The sequence below is a fragment of the Cololabis saira genome, chromosome 7, assembly GCF_033807715.1.
Source record: "Cololabis saira isolate AMF1-May2022 chromosome 7, fColSai1.1, whole genome shotgun sequence".
NCBI lineage: Eukaryota > Metazoa > Chordata > Actinopteri > Beloniformes > Belonidae > Cololabis > Cololabis saira.
In genome coordinates, this window is record NC_084593.1 from 26,637,886 (window position 1) to 26,658,331 (window position 20,446).

Below are 20,446 nucleotides of genomic sequence, written 5' to 3' on the forward strand. Positions count from 1 at the left end.
GTATCCGTGTCTGTCTCTCCTTCACCCTCTTCTTGTTTGAGTGAGATCTATTTGAATACATATGTTTGGAAACGTTCTGCTACTGCTAGATATGCTCTTATGTAAATACACATTTTTAATTATTACAATAATGCTTAATTTTGCATTGGTAAAATTTGTACTTGAAACTATACTTAAAAATGCAAAAAAAAAGTTTTTAAAGGACTCATTACATTTCTATGCATGTTTGTTTTAATTTACGTTACTTAATTAAATTATTTATTTATTTATTTCTAAATATATAGATACATACCCATAAATGAATAGATATATAAATATTTAGACCAATTATTCCTTTATGCTGGATTTCTGCAGTTTTCTAATGTGAACTCTTAGGGACGCTGTTGACCAAATATCTACAACTGACATTAGTTTTGTAGCAGCACGTCCCCTGTATCGCCAGCACAATAAAGGAGGAATGCCATGAGAAAGAAGGACCTTTTTTAATTACAACCTTGGGGAAATTAACGTCAAGATTTTCGCTCATTTCTGTGTTGTGGATTATACAGACGTACGTTTACGGATTTATTCTGAACTCACTCTGTGAAAACTGGATAGAAGCGTAATCCTTGTTGGAATAATCGCACGGAACAATGAAGAGGCAAGTGACGATGGTCATCTTTCTCCTGTTTCTTGGCTTGGTGCGTGGGCAGATCAGTTACAATATTGCGGAGGAAATGTCGAAAGGATCAGTCATAGGCAACATCGCTAATGATTTGGGTTTGCAAATTAAAAGATTAGTGTCTGGGAAAGCGCAAATTTACACCCGAGACAGTGCGGACTACATCGAGCTGAACAGAGAAAGAGGTGCCCTCCTTGTTAAAGAAAGAATCGACAGAGAGGCGCTCTGCAGAAAAAACACGCCGTGTGCTTTACATTTTCAGATTATCCTAGAGAATCCTATGGAATTTTACACCGTAACTGTCCAGATTACAGATATCAATGACAATGCACCAACCTTTGAGAAAAGTGAGATGAAATTCAAAATCAGTGAGTCAGCAGTAATCGGGGCGAAATTTGTCTTAGAAAAAGCAGTAGATCTTGATGTTGGGACAAATGATCTTGTAAGATATGATTTAAAACCAAAGGACAATTTTGCTCTGAAGCTGCACAATAACGCAGATGGAAATAAAAACGTCGAGATGGTGTTACAAAAGCCGTTAGACAGAGAAAAACAAGAGCAGATATCGCTCGTATTAACGGCTGTAGATGGAGGAGAGCCGCAGATGTCAGGAACGATGATGATTGTCATCACTGTTTTAGACGTTAATGATAATGCTCCTGTTTTTACACAGCAAATATACAAAACTACCGTCATAGAAAATTCCCCCAAAGGATCAGTTATTGCTACAGTTACAGCCTCAGATGCAGATGAAGGTTTGAACAGTAAAATAACATATTCAATAGCGAATACATTAGATGATATCAGGAACGTTTTTAAAGTTAATGCAGAAAACGGCCAAGTTGTTTTATTTGGAAATTTAGATTTTGAGGAGTCAAGAAGCTATCAAATAGATATACTTGCTAGTGACGAAGGAGGACTCACAGACTCCTGCAAAATCAGTGTTGATGTGCAAGACACGAATGACAACTATCCTGAAATAAATATCATGTCAAAATCCACTGTAATATCCGAGGACGCCAAGCTGAACACGGTTATCACAATGATAAATATTGAAGACAAAGACTCAGGTCACAACGGGCGTATAGCATGCTTTCTCGGTGACAATATACCATTTACTTTAAAAACGTCGGAAAATAATTTTTATAGCTTAGTAACAGACAGCGTATTAGACAGAGAGACAGTCCCTCAGTATAACATCACAGTATCCTGCACTGATGAGGGAGTGCCCTCTCTGTCCAGCAGCGTCACTCTCACCTTACAGATATCTGATGTAAACGACAACAAACCTGCTTTTGAAATGAGCTTTTATGAAGCCTACGTTGTAGAAAACAACACACCAGGTGTATCTATATTCTGTGTAAAAGCTACGGACGCTGACTGGAACCAGAATTCCCGTGTTTCTTACATACTGGAGGATTCCTCCATTAACGGAGTTCCAGTCTCCTCATTTGTGTCTGTTAGTGCTGATAGTGGAGTCATACATGCAGTACGCTCTTTTGACTACGAGCAGATCAAAGATTTCCAGATCCACATCAAAGCTCAGGATGGAGGTTCTCCTCCACTCAGCAGCAATGTGACTGTGAAAATACTGATCCAGGATCAGAACGATAACCCTCCTCAGGTTCTGTATCCAGTCCTGACTGGTGGCTCTCTGGTGGCTGAAATGGTGCCTCGTTCAGCAGATGTGGGCTATCTGGTCACTAAAGTGGTGGCTGTTGATGTGGACTCTGGACAGAATGCCTGGCTCTCCTATAAACTCCAGAAAACCATAGACAGGGCGCTGTTTGAAGTGGGCTTACAGAATGGAGAAATCAGAACTATCCGCCAAGTCACTGATAAAGATGCTGTGAAACAAAGACTGGCTGTTATTGTGGAGGACAACGGACATCCCTCTCGTTCAGCTACAGTCATCGTGAACGTGGCGGTGGCGGACAGTTTCCCTGAAGTTCTGTCGGAGTTTACCGACTTTGCACATGATAAGGAGTACAATGACAACCTGACTTTTTACTTAGTCCTGGCTCTGGCTGTAGTCTCCTTCCTCTTCATCACGTGTTTAGTGGTTATTATATCAGTGAAAATCTACAGATGGAGACAATCTCGAATCCTGTATCACTCCAGCCTCCCTGTGATTCCATATTATCCACCACGTTACTCGGATACTTTGGGGACAGGGACTCTCCCACACGTGTACAATTACGAGGTGTGCAGGACGACTGACTCCAGGAAGAGTGACTGCAAATTCGGCGGAGCTGGTAGTCAGAACGTGTTGATAATGGACCCCAGTACAGGAACGATGCAGCGGATTCAGACTGAGAAGAGCATCCTGGATGAACCAGACTCCCCTCTAGAGGTGGGATTACGTTAAACCTTTTTTTAGTATGATATATTGTTTTTGGTGACGCTTTATTCAGAAAATCATAATTATTAAATGTAATCATCAATCAAGATGACCAGTTTTATGTATTGAAAAAAAGATTTAATGGAAGTACAGGCGTGGTAGATTTTTATTATACCCCACCCAGCCCAGTGTTTACTCGAAATATTTCTGAAATTAGATCAATACGTTTGTGTATGTGTGTATATTCTTATTTTAGGTTCTTTGCTTTCATTTAATAGCTTTTTCACGCAGGAATTACTGTCCCTTTTTATTTTATTCCCCTTAGAGCTGCAGACAGTGATTTATCAGTTTACAGTCATACATGCACCAATTTCATGATGTCATACAAACCTTAGAAATGTATTCCTTCATGATCTTTCTTTTCAAGAGTTAGTTGCCCACAGAGAATTTAAAGAGTATTTTTGATGCTCTTGCCATTAAAAAAGATACTGACTCGGGACTCTAAATACTTTGCATTAATCTTAAAGGGAGTCATCTGATGGTTTACATCAATACTTTACATCCGCCTAGAATTTTTTTTTCTTATGTTACTAATTTTGCCTGTCAATTTCAAATTGTCCAAATGTGAACTTCTTTTCCATTGACTTTATAATTTGATCTTTTAAATTATTTTTCATTAGCAGTTTCATCGGTACTTCCACTTAACTCGTTTGATCATTTCAAGGTTTTAAAAGGTGTACGGAGTTGCAGTAAGATGTATTTAACCTTGTGTTAATTTTGAGCTTGATCTTGGGCGTTATAAACTGTAGATGTTATAACATTTACAAATGGGATTCCATAAAAAAGCAATGGATTAAAATTAAGAAAAAACATTTTTGTTTAAGTTCTTCTATTAAGATGATCCTCCTTTTTACTCCTGCAGTTTTCCAACACGAACTCTTAGGGCCGCTGTTTACCAGAGTGTTGATAACTAAGAGTGGATATGTTGCAGCACAACCCCTCTAACATCCACATAAGAAAGAAATAACACGGTGGGAAAGAGCGACCGCAGCAGTTGTGTATTTACGATAATCAGAAGAGACCTCGATATTCGATCTCATCTCCTGCGTGAACTATATAAATATACTATATAAAATAGTCCGTTTTGGGATAAATATTACTTTTATTGGATATAAAGCCTTCTGAAGCTCGACGGAAATAATCGCAAATAACAATGGGCAGGCAAGTAACGCTGTTTGTCTCCCTCCTCTCCCTTGGCTCGGTGCTCGGGCAGGTCAGCTACACGATTCCTGAGGAAATGGTCAAAGGATCTTTAGTCGGTAACTTAGCTCATGATTTAGGCATACAAACTAAACGTTTAATATCTGGTAAAGCTCGAGTTTACAGCCGAGACAGCGGTGAGTACATCGAGCTGAACAGAGAAAGAGGAGTCCTCCTTGTTAAAGAGAGAATCGACAGAGAGACGCTCTGCAGACAGACAACGCCGTGTGCTTTACATTTTCAGATTGTTCTAGATAATCCGATGGAATTTTACACTGTTACAGTTCAGATCACAGATACAAATGATGATGCGCCAACATTTAAAAAGAGTCAAATCGTTTTTAAAATCAGTGAGTCGACTGCTATTGGGACAACATTTGTGCTGGAAAGTGCAGTGGATATGGATGTTGGAATTAATGGTGTTCATGGATACCAGTTAAAACCGACGGACAATTTTGCTCTGAAGCTGCAGAATAATGTTGATGGAAATACAAACGTTGAGATGGTGTTACAGAAGCCTTTAGACAGAGAAAGACAAGGGCAGATCTCGCTCGTGTTAACGGCTGTAGATGGAGGAGAGCCGCAGATGTCAGGAACGATGATGATTGTCATCACTGTTTTAGACGCTAATGATAATGCTCCTGTTTTTACACAGCGAATATACAAAACCACCGTGACAGAAAATTCCCCCAAAGGAACAGTTGTTGCTACAGTTACAGCTTCAGATGCAGATGAAGGTTTGAACAGTAAGATAACATATTCAATCACAAATGCAGAAGACGAAGGAAAGTTGTTTGAGATGAATAAGGAAAATGGGGAGTTGACGTTAATTGGAGATATTGATTTTGAGAAGGTACAAAACTATCAAATTAATTTGCGTGCCAGTGATGAAGGGGGACTTTCAGATTCTTCAAAATTAGTTGTTGATGTTCAAGATATAAATGACAATCGCCCCGAAATTAACATAATGTCAAAGTCAAACGTGATTTCGGAGGATGCTAAAGAAAATACAGTTGTTACAATGATAAACATTGAAGACAACGACTCTGGTGACAATGGAAAGGTGAATTGTTATATTAGCGAAAATATGCCATTTATTTTAAAGTCATCAACAAATAATTTTTACAGCTTAATAAATGACAATAAATTGGACAGAGAGAAAGACTCGGAGTATAACATCACAGTGACCTGCTCGGATGAAGGAGTCCCTTCCCTATCCAGCAGCGTCACCCTCACCTTACAGATCTCTGACGTAAATGACAACGCACCTGTCTTTGAGAGGAGCTTATATGAAGCATATATTGTAGAAAACAACAGACCAGGGGTCTCTATATTCACAGTGAAAGCAACAGACGCTGACTGGAATCAAAATGCCCGTGTTTCTTACATACTGGAAGATTCATCTGTTAACGGAGTTCCAGTCTCCTCATTTGTGTCTGTTAGTGCTGATAGTGGAGTCATACATGCAGTACGATCTTTTGACTACGAACAAATCAAAGATTTTCATTTCTGCGTCAAAGCTCAGGATGGAGGTTCTCCTCCACTCAGCAGCAACGTGACTGTGAAAATACTGATCCAGGATCAGAATGATAACCCTCCTCAGGTTCTGTATCCAGTCCTGACTGGTGGCTCTGTGGTGGCTGAAATGGTGCCTCGTTCAGCAGATGTGGGCTATCTGGTCACTAAAGTGGTGGCTGTTGATGTGGACTCTGGACAGAATGCCTGGCTCTCCTATAAACTCCAGAAAACCACAGACAGGGCGCTGTTTGAAGTGGGCTTACAGAATGGAGAAATCAGAACTATCCGCCAAGTCACTGATAAAGATGCTGTGAAACAAAGACTGACTGTTATTGTGGAGGACAACGGACATCCCTCTCGTTCAGCTACAGTCATCGTGAACGTGGCGGTGGCTGACAGTTTCCCTGAAGTTCTGTCGGAGTTTACCGACTTTACACACGATAAGGAATACAACGACAACCTGACTTTTTACTTAGTGTTGGCTCTGGCTGTAGTCTCCTTTCTCTTCATCACGTGTTTAGTGGTTATTATATCAGTGAAAATCTACAGATGGAGACAGTCTCGCATCCTGTATCACTCCAGCCTCCCTGTGATTCCATATTATCCACCACGTTACTCGGACACTTTGGGGACAGGGACTCTCCCACACGTGTACAATTACGAGGTGTGCAGGACGACTGACTCCAGGAAGAGTGACTGTAAATTCGGGACAGCTAGAAGTCAGAACGTGTTGATAATGGACCCCAGTTCTACAGGAACGATGCATAAATTCCAGAATGAGAAGAGTATCCTGGATGAACCAGACTCGCCTGTAGAGGTGAGTGAGTTCCTAATTGAAATATAAGATTGTATTTTGTATTTTTTATTAAACAACCAGTCAAAGTCATCATGTCCGTTTTACCAATCCTCTCCTATTTCTTTCTTGAGTTTATTAACATTAGCATTTCAGCACCACCGACGGCATCAATTCACGTGGGCACGTTCAGTCTTGCAACCAAATTGTATCTACTTTTCCCTTTTTTATCGTATTTTTTTATAATTTCTTGTTCATTTTTTGTAGCAGGCTTTTGGGAAGGCTTTCATCGTGTAGAAGTTGGATTTTATTCCAAGGTATAGCATTGATTAATTTTTTGATTATTATTGGTTCTGATGTCTTATACATTTTATCATTAGTCACTGCCGATGTAAAAAAGCATCTTAAAAACAGTTTACAGTCACATTTGACTTATTGTCATTTTGTTACCACAATTTTCAGTTGTGCATTATTTATTTTTATAATCTAAAGAGTCGATCCCAAGCTTTATGATTATTCTCATCAGTTTGTATGAGATTAAATTATTTTTACTTTGTAATAATTTTTGCAGTTTCATATTTTGCACTCTTAGGGACGCTGTTGGCCAGCATGTCCTAGTTTCATTGCGGATTTGAGCAGCGCCTCCTCTAAGCAATGTCATTTAGATTTACCAGGGCAATGGTTGACACAACACGCTCATAGTATATGCGAATGCTCTACTCATTTAAAGGATTTAATGTGTCGACTGACGGCTGATTTTATCTTCCACAATTTCAATCCAGCTGCAATTTGGATATATTGGTTTTATTGTTGGATTACACTCGATTCATCCTGATAACTGGAAAGCGCTGATCTGAACAATGGGGTGGCAAGTACTGCTGGTTCTCTCAATTCTCTCTCTTTGTAACGTGAACGGGCAGATCAGTTATTCTATTCCCGAGGAAATGTCCAAAGGTTCGTTTGTCGGTAACATAGCACAAGATTTAGGTTTAGACGTACAGCGGCTTAAAAAAGGAAAAGCGCGCTTGCATGGTGGAAACAGCGCTGAGTATATTGAATTACATAAAGAAAGGGGGCTCATTCTCATCAAAGAAAAAATAGACAGAGAGGCGTTGTGCAAACAAGCGGTAGTTTGTGCTTTACATTTTCAAATAATATTAGAAAATCCTATCGAGTTCTATCGAGTTACTGTAGAAATAACAGACATTAACGACAACGCCCCTGCCTTCAAGATGCACGATATGTTGTTTGAGATCAGTGAATCGGCTGTAAGAGGAGCCAAATTTATACTAGAGAAAGCTATTGATGCTGATGTTGGAACAAACGGACTCAAAAGTTACTCCCTTTATCCAACAGATAACTTCATTTTAAAACTAAGTGACAATTCCGACGGGGAGAAAGAAGTAGAGATGGTTTTGGAGAAACCTCTTGATCGGGAAAAAGAGGGACATTTGACTCTCACACTAACAGCTGTAGACGGAGGAGAGCCTCAACTGTCAGGGACGGTGCAAGTTCATGTAACTGTGCTGGATGCGAATGACAATGCACCAGTGTTTACGCTGCCAACATATAAAGGCAGTTTAATGGAAAATTCTCCTCAAGGAACTCCATTACTGACGGTAACAGCAATTGATAAAGATCAAGGAACATATAGCTTTGTAACATATTCAATATCGAATAATAACGATGTCATTTTGGGTTTGTTTGAAATCCACGAAACAAGAGGAGACTTACGTTTGATTGGCAACGTGGACTATGAAACATCAAAGCATTACCAGCTAAACATTAAAGCAAAAGATCACGGTGGGCTCAGTGACTCATGTAAAGTTATACTTGATATTATAGACGTAAATGACAATAGCCCAGTAATAGATTTAATGTCAACAACAAAATCTATACCTGAAGATTCAACTACGCAAACAGTTGTGGCTGTTATGAATGTTTATGACGCTGACTCGGAAAATAACGGAATAGTAAAATGTTTTCTGAGTGACAGGGCACCTTTTATTATAGAAAACACGTCAAATGGTTTCTATACGATACTTACAAACAGTGAATTAGACAGAGAGAGCGCATCGGAGTACAATATCACAGTGATCTGCTCTGATGAGGGAATGCCCTCTCTGTCTGCTAGCGTTGCCCTCACCTTACAGATCTCTGACGTAAATGACAACCCACCTGTATTTGAGAGGGTTTTGTATGAAACATCCATTGTAGAAAACAACACACCTGGTGTTTCTTTTTTCACGGTAAAAGCCACAGATGCTGACTGGAACCAGAATTCCCGAGTTACCTACATACTGGAGGAATCATCTATTAACGGAGTTCCAGTCTCCTCATATGTGTCTGTTAGTGCTGATAGTGGAGTCATACATGCAGTACGCTCTTTTGACTATGAGCAAATTAAAGATTTCCAGTTCCGTGTCAAAGCTCAGGATGGAGGTTCTCCTCCACTCAGCAGCAACGTGACTGTGAAAATACTGATCCAGGATCAGAACGATAACCCTCCTCAGGTTCTGTATCCAGTCCTGACTGGTGGCTCTGTGGTGGCTGAAATGGTGCCTCGTTCAGCAGATGTGGGCTATCTGGTCACTAAAGTGGTGGCTGTTGATGTGGACTCTGGACAGAATGCCTGGCTCTCCTATAAACTCCAGAAAACCACAGACAGGGCGCTGTTTGAAGTGGGCTTACAGAATGGAGAAATCAGAACTATCCGCCAAGTCACTGATAAAGATGCTGTGAAACAAAGACTGACTGTTATCGTGGAGGACAACGGACATCCCTCTCGTTCAGCTACAGTCATTTGTAATGTGGCGGTGGCGGACAGTTTCCCTGAAGTTCTGTCGGAGTTTACTGACTTTACACAAGATAAGGAATACAACGACAACCTGACTTTTTACTTAGTGTTGGCTCTGGCTGTAGTCTCCTTCCTCTTCATCACGTGTTTAGTGGTTATTATATCAGTGAAAATCTACAGATGGAGACAGTCTCGAATCCTGTATCACTCCAGCCTCCCTGTGATTCCATATTATCCACCACGTTACTCGGACACTTTGGGGACAGGGACTCTCCCACACGTGTACAATTACGAGGTCTGCAGGACGACTGACTCCAGGAAGAGTGATTGTAAGTTCGGCGGAGCTGGAAGTCAGAACGTGTTGATAATGGACCCCAGTTGTACAGGAACGATGCAGCGGATACAGACTGAGAAGAGCATCCTGGATCAACCAGACTCTCCTTCGGAGGTTAGAAAACATTGCTCATATCAAAGATTTACATTTTTACATAGTTTCAGCACCTTGGACAGAGGCAGTATTATGGAGCACTCCCGTTTCTCGTTGTCTAATTTTCTCCTATATTTTTGGGATATTTCCTTTTCTGTTTCCTATTAAGCTTTATTTTATTTCAGTTTTAGTTGGGTGTTTTTTTTTTGTATTAGTTTGTTTTCATTCACAAGTCTTTTGATCATGTTTTTGCGGAACGAGTAGCGATTTATGTTCTCAAATAAACAAGTAAAGGACTAACATCAAAATGGGGCTTTTAACATTATATCAAGTGTACAAATCGTGCAGTTTTGCATTTTGAACTCCATGGGCCGCTGTTGGTCAACTTGTGTCAGTAACAGACAGGGTTTTAAACAGATCTTCCCATATTTTCAATGTACAATTGAGAAAGAAAAGGATATCCACCACTGCTCGCGGACCGAAATACCGTGGCTGGCGTGACTTATCTCTCACACTCTCCATCAGCACTTCTGGATTATAACTGTATTTCTGCTATTGTGGCTGTTTCTGGGACTTTCTTTTCTTTATAACGCCGAGCTAAGCACCATATTTTACCGCAGTGCAAACTATGGATAGAACAATGGCGCGGCAAGTACTGCTTTTCTTTTGTATCTTCTTACTCGATTCAGTTGTCGGTCAAGTCACCTACTCCATTCCGGAGGAAATGCAAAAGGGGTCTGTCGTGGGAAACATAGCACGTGATCTAGATTTAGATATTAAAAGGCTGATATCAGGCAAAGCGCGTTTATTTACGAGTGATAATAAGGAATACATTGACTTCAGCAGAGAACGAGGAGTACTCATTGTGAAAGAGAGAATCGACAGAGAATCGCTCTGCAGACATACGACTCCTTGTGCTTTACATTTGCAGATTATTCTAGAAAATCCAATGGAGCTATTTCGCATAACAGTCGAGATTACTGATGTTAATGACAACGCTCCCAGCTTTAAAAATGAGGAGAAGCATTTCGAAATCAGTGAATCTGCAGTCATTGGGTCTAAATTTGTGCTAGAGAGAGCGGTTGATTTGGACATTGGTATAAATGGTGTGAAAAATTACAGTCTGAAACCTACAGATAATTTTCAGCTCAAAATAGTGAGTCAGATGGACGGAAATAAGAAGGTTGAGATGATTTTGCAGAAACCCTTGGATCGAGAGAAAGAGGAGCAAATGTCTTTGTTGTTAGAAGCTGTGGATGGAGGGGATCCTGAAATGTCTGGTACAGTGAAGATCTACGTGACTGTGCTCGACGTAAACGACAATGCTCCCGTTTTCACACAGTCATTGTACAAGGCAGTCATAGCAGAAAATTCTAAGGAAGGAACAAAAGTGACAACAGTGAGCGCTTCTGATGCAGATAAAGGAGCAAATGGGAACATTTCATTTTCGGTGTCTAGTACTATGGACAGTGTCTCTGATATATTTACAATAAACGAAAAAGGTGAAGTCATATTAAGTAGTGAGGTTGATTTTGAAAAAGCCAGGTATTACCAAATCGACATTGAAGCTAAGGATACGGGTGGTCTTTCTGACTCCAGTAAGATTGTAGTTGATATTATTGATATAAATGATAATAAACCTGTAATAAGCATATTGTCCAAATCTGTTTTTGTTCCAGAAGATTGTTTACATAATACAGTGATTGCTATGTTTAGTGTCCATGACCCAGATTCACAAAATAATGGTCAAGTGAACTGCAGAATAAGTGAAAATATTCATTTTACGTTAACTAATTCCAATGACTTCTACAGTATTTTGACAGGCAGTGAATTAGACAGAGAAAGAGCCTCTGGGTATAATGTTACAGTGACCTGCTCTGATGAAGGAGTCCCCTCCCTATCCAGCAGCATCACCCTCACCTTACAGATATCTGATGTAAATGACAACATGCCTGTCTTTGACAGGAGCTCATATGAAGCTTACGTTGTAGAAAACAATATACCAGGTGTCATATTCACAGTGAAAGCCACAGACGCTGACTGGAACCAGAATTCCCGTGTTTCTTACATACTGGAGGACTCCTCCATTAACGGAGTACCCGTCTCCTCATATGTGTCTGTTAGTGCTGATAGTGGAGTCATACATGCAGTACGCTCTTTTGACTATGAGCAGATCAAGGATTTCCAGTTCCATGTGAGAGCTCAGGATGGAGGTTCTCCTCCACTCAGCAGTAACGTGACTGTGAAAATACTGATCCAGGATCAGAACGATAACCCTCCTCAGGTTCTGTATCCAGTCCTGACTGGTGGCTCTGTGGTGGCTGAAATGGTGCCTCGTTCAGCAGATGTGGGCTATCTGGTCACTAAAGTGGTGGCTGTTGATGTGGACTCTGGACAGAATGCCTGGCTCTCCTATAAACTCCAGAAAACCACAGACAGGGCGCTGTTTGAAGTGGGCTTGCAGAATGGAGAAATCAGAACTATCCGCCAAGTCACTGATAAAGATGCTGTGAAACAAAGACTGACTGTTATTGTGGAGGACAACGGACATCCCTCTCGTTCAGCTACAGTCATTTGTAATGTGGCGGTGGCGGACAGTTTCCCTGAAGTTCTGTCAGAGTTTACTGACTTTACACAAGATAAGGAATACAACGACAACCTGACTTTTTACTTAGTGTTGGCTCTGGCTGTAGTCTCCTTCCTCTTCATCACGTGTTTAGTGGTTATTATATCAGTGAAAATCTACAGATGGAGACAGTCTCGAATCCTGTATCACTCCAGCCTCCCTGTGATTCCATATTATCCACCACGTTACTCGGACACTTTGGGGACAGGGACTCTCCCACACGTGTACAATTACGAGGTGTGCAGGACGACAGACTCCAGAAAGAGTGACTGTAAGTTCGGCGGAGCTGGTATCCAGAACGTGTTGATAATGGACCCCAGTACAGGAACGATGCAGCGGATTCAGACTGAGAAGAGCATCCTGGATGAACCAGACTCTCCTCTAGAGGTTAGACCACTTAAGCATTCCTGGACATTTGCTGTACGGTGCTTTCTTTGTTGTCTTTTTACACAGCTATACCTATCTTCTTAGTTGTAAAGATATTTCTTATACTGACATTCATGCTAATTCTTTTTTTTTTAATTCAGAAAGAGAGTTTTTTTAACTTCACCTAGTTTAACACTATTTCTTTATAGTTACATTGTTTTTATCACAATGTGCTCTATCAGTTTTCAATTACCTCATTTCCTCATATAAGAAAATCCCACTTTAGTGCCAGGTTTGAGTTTGACTGTATTGTTGCTACTTGTTTGATACAATATTTACAAAATAACTGGGCCTTTTATTCTTGCTGTGTTTCTTGGTATTCACATTGTTTAGTGGTATTTACTTAACCATTAAGACACTGAAGATTTTCTTTTTTTAGCTCTTCATCAACTTTTCAATACTCTCAAGTTCCATTGCATTATTCCATTTTCACATTTGTTGCTTCATCTGAAAATCTTGTGATTTCTTAATTGAAATGTGGCCAAATCTTTCTGTATTTCATCACAGAACCGTAGACCAAATTGATAAAATCTTGGGGTCTTTGTTTTGGTCAGAAAGTCTTGCACAGTGTCCCTTCATGAATGCAAAATCTCTGCACAGTGTTTCTCTGCATCTTTAATTGCTATTATATGGCTGAACAATTATAATACTCTTATATCTTTAGGAGATTCTACATTTTGATTTTGAAGAATATGATGATAAAATGATATGATGATATTTAACTATTTTAGCACTTAATGTAAGACTTTATTTTTCACATTGCAATGTTAAGGTTGTCAGTAAGGTTTATTCTTTATTTCCTTATTCACGTATCGGACTTTAGTTAAGTAAAGTATAATTTGTATTTCTTTAGTTTTTTTTGCTAATCATAAAAGCTGTACTTTGTCTCGCTATTGTTTCAGAATAACATTCATAAGGCAGAAAATAATTACCTAACACGTTTCTTCTAAGGGAACATTTTATAATTCATCGTCTAAAAAGAAAATAGACTTTAAATCAAATATTATGTCAGGAAGATAAAGTATTTTTTTGTATGTTTTTTTTTTCTTCTGTTTTTAAAGGAAGCATTTTATTTTTTAACTAATTGGTCTTTACTTTAAACTGAATGTCAGGTTATCTTTTATTCCTAAGATATTGTCTGTGGTATAAGAACCTGTCAATAACTCTGTATGTCCCATGTGCCAAAACGATTTTAGCTAAAAATAGTAATTGTAATTTACAAAACAAACAATGGAAACAGCTGAACAATCTTTTTTCTGCATATTGCTAATATTAATTAATTATATTTTTAACTAATAGGTAACATGTGTGTTCCTCTTGAATATTAATAAGTCCTGAGTCAGATAAAGGTATGCAATATTTTTTTTTTGTCATATCTGAAAATCATATAATTTCATAATATGTAGCTTCCTGCTCCAGACTGGGGGTGGCTGCAGCGCACGAGTTCGGACTCTCAGGGACGCTGTTGACTAATGTAGAGCTTTCCTCATTTGACACACACGGAGAACGAAACACAGAAACAGCAGACAAGCCTCGTTGCGGGGACCGAACATATCCACACTGCGATTGTTGGGCTCGGGAATTACAAAGATTGTCTTTTTTCTACTGGAGCATTTTGTAGATAAAAAAGCAACACGTTGGAATATAGGAATCTTTAATGTTCGAGTATTTCGTGGGGACAAAATGTCGAACAGAACAATGGGATGGCAAGTATTGTTTTTTATGATGATTTTTTGCCTCAGCACGACGGTAGGCCAGGTCACTTACTCGATTCCTGAGGAAATGTCAAAAGGCTCTCTCGTTGGCAATATAGTGCAGGATTTAGGAATAGATCTTAAAAGACTGAAGTCCGGTAAAGCACGTATATATACAGAGGACAATGGAGAATACATCGAGCTGAATAAAGACAGAGGACTCCTGCTTGTCAAAGAAAGAATCGACAGAGAGGCTCTCTGCGGACAGACAACACCTTGTGCTTTACATCTGCAAATTACCCTCGAAGATCCGATTGAATTCTATACAGTTACAGTTGAAATTAATGACATTAACGATAATGCACCCAGCTTCAAAAAGGAGGAGATGAAATTTAGGATTAGTGAGTCGGCTGTTATTGGAGCGAAATTTGTGCTGGAGAGGGCTATGGATCCAGATGTTGGAGGGAATGGACTGCAGACGTATTTGCTAAATCCTACAGACAACTTTCATCTAAAACTCCACAACCAGCAAGATGGAAGTAAAAAGGTGGAGATGGTTCTGCAAAAACACCTAGACAGGGAGCTGCAACAGCACATCTCTTTAACTCTCATTGCAACTGATGGCGGTGAGCCTCAGCTGTCGGGAACAATGAAGGTGGAAATCTCAGTGCTGGACGCAAATGACAATGCCCCGATTTTTACACAAGAAATCTATAAGGTTACTATTTTGGAGACTGTTGCAAAAGGTACAATTTTGAGTACGGTCACTGCTACAGATGCAGATGAAGGTTCAAACGGAAATGTGTTTTATTCAATAACAAACACGTTAGATGATGTTCCCAATATGTTCTGGATAGCAGAAGACAGCGGCGTTGTATCTTTGAATGGAAACCTGGATTATGAAAAGGCCCCGGTCTATGAAATACATATACAGGCTAGTGATGAAGGGGGACTGACAGATTCATGCAAGATTATTGTTGAAGTGACCGACACGAACGATAACCACCCATCTATAAATATCATGTCAAAAACGAATTCAATCTCAGAAAATTCAAAAAGAGGAACTGTAATTACTATATTAAATGTTCACGATCCCGATTCTGGAGAGAAAGGGATAGTTGCATGTACAATTGGAGAAAATGTACCGTTTTCAATAGAAAAGACGTCGAAAAAAATATTTAGTTTAGTGACAGACAGTGAACTAGACAGAGAAAAAGACTCGGAGTATAACATCACAGTGGTCTGCTCTGACGAAGGAGTCCCCTCCCTCTCCAGCAGCGTGATTCTCACCTTACAGATCTCTGATGTAAATGACAACGCACCTGTCTTTGAAAGGACTTTCTACGAGGCCTATATTGTAGAAAACAACACACCTGGTCTTTCTATATTCTCAGTGAAAGCCATGGATGCCGATTGGAATCAAAATGCCCGTGTTTCTTACATACTGGAGGACTCCTCTATTAACGGAGTTCCAGTCTCCTCATATGTGTCTGTTAGTGCTGATAGTGGAGTCATCCATGCAGTACGCTCTTTTGACTACGAGCAGATCAAAGATTTCCAGTTCCACATCAAAGCTCAGGATGGAGGTTCTCCTCCACTCAGCAGCAATGTGACTGTGAAAATACTGATCCAGGATCAGAACGATAACCCTCCTCAGGTTCTGTATCCAGTCCTGACTGGTGGCTCTGTGGTGGCTGAAATGGTGCCTCGTTCAGCAGATGTGGGCTATCTGGTCACTAAAGTGGTGGCTGTTGATGTGGACTCTGGACAGAATGCCTGGCTCTCCTATAAACTCCAGAAAACCACAGACAGGGCGCTGTTTGAAGTGGGCTTACAGAATGGAGAAATCAGAACTATCCGCCAAGTCACTGATAAAGATGCTGTGAAACAAAGACTGACTGTTATTGTGGAGGACAACGGACATCCCTCTCGTTCAGCTACAGTCATCGTGAACGTGGCGGTGGCGGACAGTTTCCCTGAAGTTCTGTCGGAGTTTACTGACTTTTCACAAGATAAGGAATACAACGACAACCTGACTTTTTACTTAGTGCTGGCTCTGGCTGTAGTCTCCTTCCTCTTCATCACGTGTTTAGTGGTTATTATATCCGTAAAAATCTACAGATGGAGACAGTCTCGAATCATGTATCACTCCAGCCTCCCTGTGATTCCATATTATCCACCACGTTACTCGGACACTTTGGGGACAGGGACTCTCCCACACGTGTACAATTACGAGGTGTGCAGGACGACTGACTCCAGAAAGAGTGACTGTAAGTTCGGGACAGCTAGAAGTCAGAACGTGTTGATAATGGACCCCAGTTCCCAAGGAACGATGCAACGGATACAGACTGAGAAGAGCATCCTGGATGAACCTGATTCTCCGGTCGAGGTCTGATTTTTTTTCTAAACTAAAGTAAAACCTATTTATTTAGGATTTTTGATAACCATTGTTTGAACATCTTATTATAGTATCACGTAGCTCTAGTTCTCTCTTTCCTTTGGTGAAATCTTCCCCCCTTTCCTGAATATTTTGTTCTCATTATCGACAATGTTTTAAAATGTTTTTAGACCGTATATATTTTGTTGATGTTTCACAACTTGTTTCTCAGTTAATAACCGTCCCTGTTTTCAAAAGCATTTATCGTATACGTGTCAAAGCTCAGGATATAATTTATGCACATGTTGCGATGCATAATCAGAATCTTCTCTCGGCTAGAGATTTTTAAAAGAGAGACTATATTTCATGTCAACCGAGTCTTTAGAATGGAGCTCGTTTTTGAGATGCAGATAACATTTGCACCCGATACGCACAATGGACATTAACGTGATTCATATCTGAAACTTATTTCATACATACATATTTTTGCTATTACAGAGTTCAAAATTTGAATTGCAGTCTTCAACGCATTTTTGGGTTGGGAAAAAAAATAGATATACACACATATCCATTTTAAAATACACACATAATATATACATTTTTAAATGCTCAATAGTAGTTTAAGTACAACTTTAAAATGCTATATTTACACAAAATGTATTTTGTGATATCCATGCATGTAATAATTACCTTCAACTCAACGGGGCACTATTGTCAAGCATGTTGCAATCGAGGTTATTTTTCTTCTCCTCTTTCTCTCCTTCTGGGTCCTGCCTCTTCTGTGGATATGTCAGACATCGTCAGAGAAAGACAGTCCGCTGTTATACTACTACTGCAGGGAATAATATAACTGGATACGTTTTTTAATTATACCCAGACCGGAGACATTTATTTGGATATCTCGGCACATATTCGTATTGGAATAATTTTGTTTTTAATTTTCTCGGAGAAGAAACGGCGCCAGACAGAACAATGAGACGGCGAGTGTTGCATTTTTTCCCGTTTCTATGTGTCAGCTACGTGCTTGGGCAGGTCAGCTACTCTATTCCCGAAGAGATGCCAAAGGGTTCGGTAGTTGGTAATGTTGTGCAGGATTTGGGTTTAGACGTTAAAAGGCTGCAATCTGGTAAAGCTCGTGTCTACACAGGAGACAGCGTGGAACATATAGGGTTGAATAGAGAAAGGGGAGTCCTCTTTGTCCAAGATAAGATAGACAGAGAGATTTTGTGTGGAGAGGTGACACCTTGCGCGTTACATTTCCAGTTAATTCTGGAAAACCCCATGGAATTATTTCGTGTAACGGTAGAGATTACAGATATAAACGATAATAGCCCGAGTTTTACAAATTCAAAAAAACACTTTGAAATCAGCGAGTCTGCTGTGATAGGATCGAAATTCATCTTAGAAAAGGCTATGGATAATGACATTGGTATGAATGGTTTACAGCAATATTATCTTACTCCAACTGATAACTTTATATTGAAGCTGGAAAATCAAGCAGATGGGAGTAAAAAGGTAGAGATGGTTCTACAGAAGCCTCTTGATCGAGAGAAACAGGCATATATTTCATTGTTGTTAACTGCTGTAGACGGGGGAGAGCCACGTATGTCAGGAACAATGCAGATATCTGTCAGTGTGTTGGATGTAAATGACAATGCACCAACATTTGCCAAATCCCTATATAAAACCAAAATCCCTGAAAATTCACCCAAGGGCACCAGTGTGATGACTGTAAGTGCATCCGATAAAGACATCGGCTCAAATGGAGAGATATCATACCTGATATCAGCAAGCAAACGTCTTTTGTCTGAACTCTTCAGTATTAATCCAACAACTGGTGAAATCATTCTGATTGGCGAAATAGACTATGAAAAGGCAAATACTTATCAAATAGATATTGAAGTGGTAGATAGTGGTGGCCTTTCAGATTCAACAAAAGTGATAGTTGATGTTATTGATATTAATGACAATAATCCTCAAATAAATGTTGTTTCTAAATCAGAGTCCATATCAGAAAACTCACCAACAAATACTGTGATTGCTATGTTAAGCATAAATGATCCAGACTCCGAGAATAATGGAAAGGTGGACTGTAATATACATAATAATGTTCCTTTTAAAATACAAACCACATTAACTGGGTTTTACACTTTAGTTACAGAAGTGGATTTGGACAGAGAGATAGCTTCGAAATATAAAATCACAGTGACCTGCTCTGATGAAGGAGTCCCCTCCCTCTCCAGCAGCATCACCATCAACTTACAGATATCTGATGTAAATGACAACCCACCTATCTTTGAGCAGAGCTCCTATGAGGGTTTTGTTCTAGAAAACAACACACCAGGCATCTCTGTATTCACGGTAAAAGCCACAGATGCTGACTGGAACCAGAATGCCCGTGTTACCTACATACTGGAGGACTTAAGTATTAATGGAGTACCAGTCTCCTCATATGTATCCGTTAGTGCTGATAGTGGAGTCATACATGCAGTACGCTCTTTTGACTACGAGCAAATCAAAGATTTCCAGTTCTGTGTCAAAGCTCAGGATGGAGGTTCTCCTCCACTCAGCAGCAATGTGACTGTGAAAATACTGATCCAGGATCAGAACGATAACCCTCCTCAGGTTCTGTATCCAGTCCTGACTGGTGGCTCTGTGGTGGCTGAAATGGTGCCTCGTTCAGCAGATGTGGGCTATCTGGTCACTAAAGTGGTGGCTGTTGATGTGGACTCTGGACAGAATGCCTGGCTCTCCTATAAACTCCAGAAAACCACAGACAGGGCGCTGTTTGAAGTGGGCTTACAGAATGGAGAAATCAGAACTATCCGCCAAGTCACTGATAAAGATGCTGTGAAACAAAGACTGGCTGTTATTGTGGAGGACAACGGACATCCCTCTCGTTCAGCTACAGTCATCGTGAACGTGGCGGTGGCGGACAGTTTCCCTGAAGTTCTGTCGGAGTTTACTGACTTTTCACACGATAAGGAGTACAATGACAACCTGACTTTTTACTTAGTGTTGGCTCTGGCTGTAGTCTCCTTCCTCTTCATCACGTGTTTAGTGGTTATTATATCAGTGAAAATCTACAGATGGAGACAGTCTCGAATCCTGTATCACTCTAGCCTCCCTGTGATTCCATATTATCCACCACGTTACTCGGACACTTTGGGGACAGGGACTCTCCCACACGTGTACAATTACGAGGTATGCAGGACGACTGACTCCAGGAAGAGTGATTGTAAGTTCGGAACAGCTGGTAGTCAGAACCTGCTCGTAATGGACCCCAGTTCTACAGGAACCATTCAGAGGATACAATGTGAAAAGAGTATCCTGGATGAACCAGATTCTCCTCCAGAGGTCAGTTATTTTAAGATTTTGAACTGTGAAATGTTTACATTATGGTAAAACCCATTAACGTATTCGTTAAACCAAGTTTTGTCATTTGTCAGCACCATGGACAGAGGCACTCTCATAGACTTACACTTTAATACTCTATTTCTGCTTTGAGAGATTGTACTTTACTTAC

The 20,446-nt window shown here is 40.1% G+C and overlaps 2 protein-coding genes across 27 annotated transcripts in view; both read left to right on the forward strand.

Annotated features, from left to right (window-relative positions):
- Positions 1 to 20,446, forward strand: part of LOC133446996 (protocadherin gamma-C5-like) — a 320,234-nt gene that overhangs the window by 223,109 nt on the left and 76,679 nt on the right. The window contains exon 1 of one of the 26 annotated variants that reach the window (XM_061725357.1): positions 537 to 3,014. The exons of 21 other annotated variants lie outside the window; for them this stretch is intronic. In XM_061725357.1, the coding sequence (XP_061581341.1) occupies positions 633 to 3,014 (2,382 nt within the window). In that variant the 5' untranslated portion in view covers positions 537 to 632. Of the gene's footprint in view, positions 1 to 536; positions 3,015 to 10,309; positions 12,811 to 14,314; positions 16,933 to 17,741; positions 20,278 to 20,446 lie in introns of those variants that run through there. 4 more of the 26 variants (XM_061725368.1, XM_061725352.1, XM_061725341.1 and 1 more) reach the window with 4 other exon arrangements.
- On the forward strand, positions 4,032 to 6,624 carry LOC133447002 (protocadherin beta-16-like). Its single transcript, XM_061725373.1, has one exon. The coding sequence runs from the start codon at positions 4,216 to 4,218 to the stop codon at positions 6,622 to 6,624; it is 2,409 nt and encodes an 802-aa protein (XP_061581357.1). The 5' UTR covers positions 4,032 to 4,215.